Here is an 11539-nt window from a genome sequence, read left to right on the forward strand (position 1 = left end):
TTCCTTTCCTTTCCTTTCCTTTCCTTTCCTTTCCTTTCCTTTCCTTTCCTTTCCTTTCCTTTCCTTTCCTTTCCTTTCCTTTCCTTTCCTTTCCTTTCCTTTTCTTTTTTGAGACAAGGTCTCTATTATATGGCTCTGACTGCCCTGGAACTCACTACAGAGACCAGGCTGGCCTCAGATTCACAGAGATCTGTCTGCCTCTGCCTCCTGAGTGCTGGGATTAAAGGGGGCACGCACCACCATGTTTTCTTGTGTTTGCCTCCAGAGTTCCCAAAGCAGGTAGTTACCTCCTCCTGGCAGCACGGCCCCTCCAAGTTGACCTGGAAAGCTGCAGAGTGCCTGGTCACCCCTGCCCCTCCCCCCGAGTTGATGGGAGCATCTGTCATTTGGGCAGTGACACAACCTCAGACTCCAGTCCTGGCTTCCTTCCTCGGTATCTGGCCACCGCCCACATGTCAGGATGCTTGGCTTTGCAATCCACAGTCTTCTAAGCAAAGATCCCAGTAGGGAGTCAAACAAACAAACAAACAAACAAACAAACAAACAGAAAGCCTGGTGTGTCAAACTGCTTTTGTGCTGTGAGGCTAACCCCACAATTCCCAGATCAGAGTCAACCTCACCCCCGAGTCTTGGCCACTTCCAAACTATTTTTAGCAGGTTGCTTACTTAAAGAAACCATTATGTCTGTCTGTGAGGAGCCGTCTTTGTGTCCAACTAGGGAATTTGAGAATAGGCAGTGTGCAGAATGCTATACCTAGAAACGATCCTGAGGCCAAGTGAGATGGCTCAGGAGGTAGAGGCTGGAGGATCCAGAGTTCAAGGGAAGCCTCAATAACATACATAGAGTTGGAAGCTATCAGACCCTGTCTCAAAAAACAAGCAAACAAATCAAAACAAAAAACCAAACAAAAACCCTTGAAAGTTAGAACAGATTATGAATGAATACAGGCAGGTCATGTGATGGACAGGACCTTGCCGTTTCCATGGGCACCGTCCTTGGTAGCCTCTGACTTTTCAGCCCTGCAAGTCAAGCCTTGGGGTCTCTTGGTCTGGACTGAAATCCCAGCGTCAGGGTCTCCTAGTAGACTAGTGACCGGGGCAACTGACCACTCTGCTCCTCCATTTTTCCTTTCTCTTTTTTGCTTTTTTTCTTTTTCCTTGAGGGGGTGATGGTGGCAATCCAGGCAGGAACCAGCAATCCTCCCTTGACCTGCAGAGTTCTCCGGGGCTCACAAGCATCCACCAGTATGTGTTCAACTACTATTTTTTGTTTCCATCATTAGAAAAAAAGAAAAAAGAAAAAAAAAGAAAGAAACAAGAAACAGACTGGCCCATTTACCAGATGATACCATATGTGTCCCAGTGTTATGTGAGTCAGCACAGGTTGAAATAACCAACTCAGTTGACCAGAAATGACTCTGATCTACAGCTGGGGCATAAAACAGAGAGCAGCTGTGTTAAAGCAGCTTGACAGTGTGTATCTGAAACCACTCCTAGGAGTTTAAACCCTTGCTTTTTGATACTTTGTTTCTGTAAGCCTGAGGGTAGGCCCAGGGACCTGACTGCAGTTGTGAGGGTCAGCAGGTGTGGCGCCAAAAAGATGGCTGCCAGTAGATTCTTTCCCTGCAAATATGAGTCTGGGTAAAAAGTTCTGCCGTGGTGACAGGCACTTGTTTTCCCAGTGCTGATGACATAGAAACAGACAGAACCTGGGGATTGCAGACCAGCCAACTTCGCCTCTTAGTGTCTGATCAGTGAGAAAGACCCTATATCAAAGAACAAGAAAACTGTTATAGAGTATTATTCTTGGGGAAATGTGAACAAGTGTTTGTTCACCCCAAATAAGGAACCAACCGCAGACCAAAGGAAGGATACCACCAAAGTCCAACTTGGTGAACCAGTGTGTTTTATTGGGGGTGATTTGCAGGAGTATGGATGGGGAGGGTCACTTACAGGAACAAAAAGGACTCAATGACAGCTGCATTACTTAAAACCCACCCCAATATGGGTGACAGACAGCTCACCAAAACTGGAAACCTGGAGCACACTGCGCAGCCTGCAGGCAGCTCAGCAGATTGAAGAGCATGTCTTCCGTGGAGCTCGGTTGGTTGGTCTGAGTCCTCACTGCTTATATAGGCATGTGAGGGAGGGGCCTAGTGAATTTGGTCAGTTTTAGGGATTTCCTAAAGCTACTGGGTTGTTTACTTCCTGAGTCTCAAGAAGACAAGTATAAGACTATGGCACCAAAATGCAGTTTTGGGGGAAGGGGTTATGACTGATTTTTCGGAGCTCTTCTCTACTTTCTAAGCTTTAGTCAATATCATTTATTATTTTACTTTTACAAGAAAGTGGTGTAACGGTGCTGACGTGGTGGGAAGTGAGCTTTTCAGGATTGATTTTTGAGATCGTGAATGGCAAGTTCCGCAGAGCAGGCATGGCCCACAGTTAGCTCTTCCTTGACGGGAGGCTCAGAATCTGTGGCAATGACCTCTGTCAGAAATGCCCAGTAGCAGCGTTTCAGAGGCCACCATGGTTGACTGGATGTGCGTCAGGAAAGTGGTCGACCTGTGCGCTCAGACATGAGATACGGGCTTAGCTCACAGAGCTTCTCTTTGTTCTGAGTGTTCGCTGTGGGAAGCAGGACTCTGGTGTCTTCAGGACCCCACACGTTCTTCCTCACCTGCCTGCAGCACCCCCTCAGGAAAGGCCAGAATTGTGATGAGCCCAGCCATGTGCTCTCACAGCCAACAGGGGTCCTTGGCCACTGTTATGATTCTGGTCTTAGAGCTGTTCAGGGTTTGTCGTGATGGGGCTTGGGCTTACAACTCCTAATGTGTTTCAGGTTGGTAGTAATATCTGCTGTGAAAATAGTCACTTGAGACTAACAGACACTTGCATTGTGACAGCGTCTGTACATACATGAGGAAGAGTGTGTGTGACCAGATGTCTGCCCCAGGGTATTCCAAGACTTGCTCTCACTTGTCTCTTTGCTGTCTCCCCTCAGAGTCAGATGGAATTCAGCATCTCCTCCTTATCCATCCAGGAGCCCAGCACTGCCACTATGACCAGTGATACCAGGCCCCTGGCCAAGGCTCCTCAGGGCACACAGGGTTCCAAACCTGCCCAGGGCAGCAGATCCTCTAGCCTGGATACCCTGGGACCATCTCGAAAAGAGGAGGAAGCATCGTTCTGGAAGATCAATGCTGAGCGCTCTCGGGAGGGGCCTGAGGCTGAGTTCCAGTCCCTGACACCCAGCCAGATCAAGTCCATGGAGAAGGGGGAAAAGGTTCTGCCAGCCTGCTACCGCCAGGAGCCCACCACAAAAGACAGGGAGGCCAAGCCTGTGCCACAGGAACAGCAAACCCTCCCCAGTATGAATGCAGAGCAGGAGGTACCCCAGCCGGTGCAAGCCCCTGCCAGCTTGCTGCCCAAGGCTACTACCCACACTGTGTCCCCAGAGAAGCTACCGCCTCCTGCTGCCCAGCAGGATGAAGACGATGATGACGCCCTGTTCTCAGAGCCCACACTTTCGCAGGTGAGTGATGTCGCCAAGTTCACCTCAGAAGGGTTGTTGGGGATGTTCTTTCATGGATGACCGAGGGGAGCCCACGGGATGGGACAGCACCGATGTCCCCATGGTCTCCTTCCCCTCCTCTGAGTTCAATTTCCAGAGCCCATGTTAAGAAGAAAAATCTGGGCATGGTGCAATGCTTATAACCCCAATACTGGGGAGCTGGAGACAGGTAGATCCTTGTGCTAGCTGGCCAGACAGCTTAGCCTATTTGGTTAGTTCTAGGAGAAAGATAGGTGTTGGACCATAATGGCTCAGAGACACAAGGGGAAGAGTTGAGACAGCTTTAACTCCAGAAACCTCAACGACAGGATGGCAGGAGTTGGCTATCTCCCCTCCTCCCAACCTGGTGCCAGAAAGCCGCTCCCCCATCATCAACCCTAGTAAGAATTTACTCCCCTGACAGTTATCAGGCTCCATTTCTTGTTTGACCTTATAAGGTCCCCCCCTAACCCCAACCCCTGAGTATGTAGGTGAAGCATCTTCCCACACCCCTGTCCTAGCCTATTATATGGGTCCCCCCAAACCTTGTCCTTAGCGACCCTGGCCACCTTCCCAGTGGCATAAATACCCCCTTCCCCCCGACCCCTCGCCACTAAACTGAGCCAGTTTCTCTGAAGCTGTTCCAGGGTGTGTGTTCTTTGCCTGCACACTCACCACCAATCAAGACCCTACGTGCACACACCTGTCCCTGCTAAGCTTATCTCCCTCCAATCCAGCCCGGTGCACAGTATGCCTAGCTACCCCAAGGGAGAAGAGGACACTGGCTGGCAGATAGATGTGTCTCTCCACTTTATAATGCTATTCAGAAGCAGGAGGGCGCTTGTAGAGAACCAGGTTGTTCTTTGCTTCTGGAAATGGCACACAGAGCTCCCTGGACTCTGAGGGCTTGGCATTGGCTGTGACACAGTGTCACTTGCTCTGGATTTTGTGCAGCTTTCCGGTCTGTAGCACTGAGGTAAATTGAGGTCAGGGGCCCCTGAGGCAGAAGTAGCTTCTTTCATCTGGGTCATTATAAATGAAGTGCTGTCTTTAGGTTGTGTGTGGCTGAAACAGAGGCCTGCATCTTATTTTGTCTCCCATGTCCCTCTGCAGATCAGCTCAAGTAACGTCCTCTTGAAGACAGGCTTTGATTTTCTGGACAACTGGTAAATGGTGCTACCCAGAAACACAACCAGGAGCCCCCAGCGTGGCCCACCGTGGTGTTCAGAGGAGAAAGCAGCACTGCCTGCGTATTTTCCTGTTTTCTCTACTCTTTTCTTAGTCTTTTGGAAACTAGGAAATGTTGCCAGGTTTTCCCTGTTTTTGGTAAAACCAAATAGATAAATATACTATTTTCAATGATTTGATAACAAGTTTTACACTTGGGATTTTTAAACACTAGGAATCCAGTAAGCTTTGTAAATAAAACTTCTGTTCCCAGCTCCATCCTACCTTCCCTCCAGCAAGGTTCCCTGACCAAGTCACAAAACGCAAAAAGCGATTCTTTCTCCTCTCTTTGAGGACTCCCTGGATGGATATGGGCTGTTGCCTGTCACTGTGGAAGATTCATCCTTAAAAACTGTGCTCACCTGGTACTCTTCCTTTGCGGAAGCCAGGTTTGGCATTATCTGTCCTTCCCCTACCAAACTCATAGGAAACACTGCGGGTAGGTGGCAGGTGCCCTCTGAGCTGTCCTGGTGACTTACTCAGAGCTCTCTCTGATCGCTGTCTAAAAGCAGCTGCCCGTTATATCAGATTCTCCTTGTATATAGAGCTGTAGCAGGTTCCTTGGCTCGGTGGGAATTTCCTTCAGGAAGTTATTAAAACAGGGTGGTGACAGCTGCGCTGGACATCAGGGCTCTTCTGATTCACTAAGGTTGAACCTTCCAGAATGAGGCTTCCAGGCCTGAGCATCCTTTACCCCAGTCTGGCCGGGCTGTCTTATGCTGGACACTCCTCCAGACCTGACCACATTTCAAGTGCAAGAGGCTTTCCTGATAGTTCCGGAAGCTTCCCCTTGCATCCCCGAGAGCTCACAGCAGCAAGGCAGAGTGAGGAGCTTGTGCCTCACCCGGAATTTGCTGCCCTCTGTCCTCACCACCCTGCCATGGCCCCTGGACCCCATACACCTTCAGGATGCCAAGCAGATCTGTGAGCTCAGGGTGGCATGGTCTACCCTTTGCTACCACTCCGTTCTCCTCACCTGAAGCCTTAATCTCCACGAGCCCTCCTCCCAGCGCCTGGTTTCATTACTGAAAGTGTAGCCTCCTTAATGTCTGAAGTAGCTTCTGGAATGTTTTATTTAGCTCCAAGGTAAAGCACATGGCAACTCCCCAGCCATTATCCCCTCGCCTAAGAAGACATGCCAAAGCTGTACTTAGCCAATATTGATGTGATACCTGCCAATTAGCTTTTGTCCTGAACCTCCCTCGGTCCCCGGTGCTCCAGGTTTGCCTTCCTCCAGCAACTTTTGAGGAGTCATCTTTCCGCACTGTTTGTAGGGGAATTGATACTGAGGAAGATTTGAAGCTTGTGCAACAATGTTTCCCTTCCCCATGAGTCTATGCTCCCATAGCACTGCTGTAGCAGGAGGAGACTCTCGGCTGAGTGTAGACAACCTCTGTGACTGGCCCCATGGGTGACTCTCACAGTGGTGTTTGCAAGGAGTCCTCTGAAGAGCAGGTGGAAGTCACGGATAGGGACTCCAGGAAGGCTCCTAAAGGACCCGCCTGACCTGGGGGTTGTCCTTGTACCTGGGCAGAGTCCACACCACGCTGGCTTCTTGGTCTCCCCCAGGGACTATGTGGCAGTGACCAGGAAATCAGAACTGTATTTTCCGTTTTTCCTTCCTCCATACATCCTGATGAAGTACATTCATTTTTCTTCTCTGAAGCACATTCTTTGGCCGAAGCTAGTGTATGATGCTGTACTCCACCACATGCCCACACTTAGCTCCTGGGAGGCAGCTCCAGGGCTCCGTGTCTTGCTCTTGGTGGCTGTGTCCAACAGAAGCTCTCAGGAACCCAGGCTCTGCGTGTCTGGTTTGTCCCTGAATCCCAGCCCTCTGGGTTGGATCCGATCCTGTCAGGAGCAGTGGAGTCTGCCTCCTGGCCAGGTGCACTCCTCATGCCAGTGTGGGAGTGGCCTTCCATTCTTCACTCTGCCCTCTCCTTTGATACATACTTTCGAAATCGTAAATTCTTACTGACAGCTTGTAATTTGGTCCTATTTTATACTCAAGCCTTTAATAAAGCCATTTTAAAAATGAGAGTCAGGTCTGTTTCATTTTCTGCTGTGTTCGGGAAGAGAATCAGAGTGCTGGCAGTTTAATGCCAAGTTCTGTTTCCTAAGAAGATGCAAAGAAATATTTGCTCACCCTAGACAGGTCACTAGTAGACCAAAGAGAGGAGTCTATCCAATTGTACTTAGTGAGCCAGTGAGTGTATGGATGACTAACCAAAGTGGGCTGCAACCAGGAGGTCCCTTCTCAATATGGTGGATTATCTTGGACCTCCATCACTGAGAAGTCCCCAAGTCAACCTCTCCCTCTATATTCTAGCTCTACCCACGCTCACATGCATCAGGAGGGAGTGACACTGGAACCTCAGTTTGGCCCTTTGACATGACCTCATATCTAGAGGTCATGTGTTCTAGACCTGTGGGTCATGGTCTGCACACAGCAACCTTGGTATGTGTCAGGTCTGGAGGAGATGGTTCCACTACAACATGCAGTAAAGAGACTCACACCGGTGGGAGGCAGCCTGCCAGAGTCAACACCATCCCTTCTTCAGTGGGTGGAGGTGATGACCCAGTGTATCTGCCCCACAGATGACTCTGTCCTAGAAATGTAACCAGAACACCAGACTTCACGCTGCCCCTCACCACAGATCCCTGCGGGCAGAGGCGGGGATGAATCTTGAAGCTGAGTTTTGTCCCGAGAGCCAGGGATCCCAGAAGGCAGTGTGCCAGCAGGCTTTGGAGGGGCTGAGACCATCAATTGTTGAGTTTCACCTGTTGGTCAGGTGGTCAGCCACGGCTCTGAGGCTCACGTGAGGAAGCTTCTCTCATTGTATCTCCTGCACTTGGTCCTAATTATTGTCTCTGTGCAAACGCTACTGGGATCGCACACTCCCACAGCCGATGAGCCTTGCTTTCCTCTTAAGGCTGCACTCGGGGTGAACGCAGAGAAGCAAACCATGCACGAGCAGTGTGCACACACTGAGCTATCGGCAGTGTATAGATACACATTGCCTCTTACCGTATGAGAACAAATGTGTCCCCATCTGTCACTGTGCCCTTTCAGGGGGAACATAGGGCCCTCAGATGACAGGAGCTAGAGACAGACTTCCCAAAGAGAGTGCACTGACCCCAGAACAGATGCTGAATTCCTCCATGCCCCCTGCCGAGTGAGTACAGTTGCGGTGAATTTTTGTTTTGGAGTGGAAGAAATTCAATATCTAACCTAGTTCATTAGTCTGATCCTGCTTGTCGGCGCGTGACAAATTGCCTAGTGCAGATGGGGACATTCCAGATGTCATTTGTTTTTTTTTTTTAAAACAAAGTTTCTCTGTGTAGAAACAGTCTGTCATGGAGCTTCATCTATAGACCAGGCTAGACTATATAGAGCCTTCAGCTCAAGAGATCCACCTGACCTCTGCCTCCCAAGTGCCAAGCTTAAGGGTGTGTACCATTGCTGGCTGGCCAGATGTCACTTTTCAAATAAACTTTCATCGATGCAAAATACAGCTTTTACCTTAAATGGAATAAGATAGCCCTCTCTTCTACCTCCAGGGTCCTGCCTACCTCCCACTAGGTCTTGTCAGCTTTACCTCTCTGATCCCGTTTCAGACCCTACTGTCTGCCTGCCTTCTGTAAGCCTCCTTGGCTGCAGGCTCCCTGCATGGGTTGCCTCTCCTGCCATCCTGTTCTCTGGTTCTCAAGCAAGGACTCTCTAGAGGGATATCAGGTTCCACCCTCAAACTGCCCCTCCAAGCCTACTGGCTCTTCCTGAGAAAGTGCTCGTGCCTTGAAGCCATGGGGAACAGGTACAGTATAGAGATGCCCCACCCGACCCTTGGGCAGCTGGAGGGGCTCATGGGAGAGTGTGGTCTTCTGCCCCTGGACTCCAGCTCTGCCTGGTTTTCTTGCTTGTCACAAACTTCTGAGATAGCAAGGCTTCGTGGCTCCCCAGAAGCAAGCCGAGCTGTCCGTCTCTCTGGGAACCATAGTGTCAGCCTCCCCTGCATCGAAGCAGCCAGAGCTGACTTGGCATTCTGTGATCAATGCAGTCCATGGGTCTGTGTTTCTGGAATGCTTGCTTCCTCTTCCCTTTGGATCAGTGAGCTGGCTCTTGAGATCTGGCCCTGTCGCTCTGAACTGCCACTTGGGAGAGTATGTCATCCCATGAACCTTCTGCTTTCTGGAACCTCAGCGCTCACTAAGGTCCTCTTCAGGCCCTGGGTTATATCCTCACTGGGTGACATGTGAGTTATTCAATGGCCCATAGAAGAGTTTTGGTTTCAAGTACTGCTTCTCTGTAAGTCACCTGGGCAACACTCAGCTTCCCTTCCCTGGGCTCCTTACCTGTGGTCTGAAACAGAAGCTCTGTCATCCTATGAATCTCCTGCTTTCTGGAATCTCAAAGCTCACCAAAGCCCTCTTCAGGCCCTGGGTTATATGCTCACTGGGTGACATGTGAGTTATTCAATGACGTGACAGGGATAACAAGCAGAGAAATGAAACTAAGAGGCAAGCACAGGGACAATACACACCAGGACTCATGACAACATGAGTGGCCTGGCATTGAGGCATCCTGACATCAGGTTCCCTGGAGCCCTTCTTGCCTTGGGACTCTGTGACCCCCATGCTGCTACCCTTCAGAGTCACGTACAGCATCGCTGCAGCAAGCCTTTCACAGCCAACAACGCAAGTGAGAAACACAGATTGCTGTTGAGGACATAGCCGGACAAAACTCGCCAGGACCCTGTCACCAGCCAGCTGGGTCTCTTCTCGGCAAATTGCGCTCAGCCTCCAAACATCACTGGTGACTCACACATCTATTTTTGAATTTTCTAGATTGGATTTTTAACCCAAAGCAACTGGCAGCAGTATCTGTTCTAGGTTTAGAATGACCAAGTCATGTTATACGTCAAGGTTGCCCTCTGGTTATGATAAGAAGCCCCTTTGCCTGTTCATCCACTGGAATGTGAGCTCCTTGGGCCGAGGTCTCAAAAGGTGTTCCACATGGTACCTCTTTGCAGGATTGTTGAAGGCTCTCAGGAGTTCCCATCATCCTCCTGTGTGGTAGAGATTTGTCGGGCCATGGCCACAGCAGGAGATGGGAAGGGTAGGAAGGAAGTGTCTCCACTTCCATTCGAGGAGTACAGAGGTACCTGGGCTCCTCTGGTTCACATGGATGCTCAGAGCAGTGTGGTGTGTGATGGAGAGGCAAGACACCACTCCTAAAAAGGTGTTAGGACATGAGAGTCCCACTCAGAGGGGTGGAGTCCATAGCGGAGGAAAATGCCTTTCTGTGTTCCCCTCTCGACCCAGCTCTGGTGGTTCAGTTTAAACTGAAAAATGCTCTACTGTTTACTTTGGAACCTCCTAGGGACCAGTCAGCCTGTGTAAGACTCGATGTCCATCAAGGGTGAAGCATGCTGTTCTCTATGGTGGAAGCCACAGCTGCTAGCTCGCCTGCTGCATCCAGGCCTCAGCGGACCCTGAGCTGCCTCCCCCTGGAAGCTGAGTGTGTATTGAAATGGGCAGGGTGAGGTCAGGCCTGGCTAGGCTCTTGGCGGGAGAAGTGGAGTGGAACACAGTCCCTACAGGGCAGAATCACCAGGTCACTAGACCCAGAAGACTCTGCATGAGGCAAGCAACAGAAGCAGTGTGCTGAGAAAGGACTCATCAGAATTGGGGTTTGAGGGCTGGTCCTGACCAGCAGATGATCAGTCCATTCTCTGCAGCTCAAGGGACAGGGGCAGGCAGGGTCACCTGCAACCCTCAGGGGTGTCAGAGAACCTGAGTTCAAATGAAAGGGCCTGTGAGTTCTTGCCTGTCACAGTTCCCAGAGGATGGGACCCAATTCTCACAGGGTTTCTTTACTGGTTCTGGCAAGAGTGCAGATATTTCACAGAGACACTTGTGTCCCCCCACCCCTACCCTTTGTCTATCGGACTATTGAAACAATGGGTGTCAAAGAATTGGAATTAACCCCAAGAGTCAGGATGCTGAGCAGAGGGAAAAACTGAACCCCGGTGTTAGTCAGAGCTGGAGCTTTTCTCTCAGACAGATTTCACACCGTTCTGATAAACTGTCAGATCACCTTGCAAGAAGAGACTGGAGCTGAGACTATCCGGGGTGGGTCAGTGACGAGCTGGACCACACCTTGATCAAGACGACTTAGCTCTTGCACTGGCTTTAAACCTAAACCTCACATTAGTTTTCCAAAGATAGACCTGGCCGCTGGAACTCTTTATTTGTTCCTCTTCCAACATGGCCAATGGTGATTAAATTCAGATGCTTTTCACTATGACTTGCCTGTGTCGCTGGCAACGGAGGATGGTAGCAGATCCTGTCTTTTAGGCCTGCTAAACCTAGTAACAGAGTTAAGTAAGGAGGACCCAGAATTACAAGGGCTCCACCCTCAGAGGATGATGCCAACTCACCCAGCGTGGGAAGCTGAATTTCCTGGCCTCAAACAGCCTGTGCCTGAATTTCTGCCATGTCCTGAAGAGCAGAGAAAGAGAAGCTTTTGTAGGGAAAAACAACAAACCACCCCTAAGTATCTAGGAGCCAGCGGCACCAGGGGTAAACCCTCTACTGTTGGTGGCCTTTTTCTCCCCCAGTAAATAACAAGGCCCCGGGCTTTGGGCAGCAGTCACCTCTTGGTGTCAAAACTGGGCCAGATGCACCTAGAAACAGGAGGTTGTACATGCCATGCCAGCTGGCTCTGCTCAGAGATCCCCGAAGCCAGAGATGATT

At 50.2% G+C, this 11539-nt stretch overlaps 1 protein-coding gene across 3 annotated transcripts in view; it reads left to right on the top strand.

Moving 5' to 3' along the window:
• CUNH1orf198 (chromosome unknown C1orf198 homolog) overlaps positions 1–6823 on the top strand; it is a 25329-nt gene extending 18506 nt beyond the window's left edge. For all 3 annotated transcript variants that reach the window (XM_028767730.1, XM_028767732.1, XM_028767733.1), the window contains exons 3-4: positions 3005–3535; positions 4667–6823. In XM_028767730.1, the coding sequence (XP_028623563.1) occupies positions 3005–3535; positions 4667–4723 (588 nt within the window). In that variant the 3' untranslated portion in view covers positions 4724–6823. The remainder of the gene's footprint in view (positions 1–3004; positions 3536–4666) is intronic.
• Positions 6824–11539: the final 4716 nt, after the last annotated feature.

Source organism: Grammomys surdaster, unplaced genomic scaffold (assembly GCF_004785775.1).
Source record: "Grammomys surdaster isolate TR1022 unplaced genomic scaffold, NIH_TR_1.0 181, whole genome shotgun sequence".
Taxonomy (NCBI): Eukaryota; Metazoa; Chordata; class Mammalia; order Rodentia; family Muridae; genus Grammomys; species Grammomys surdaster.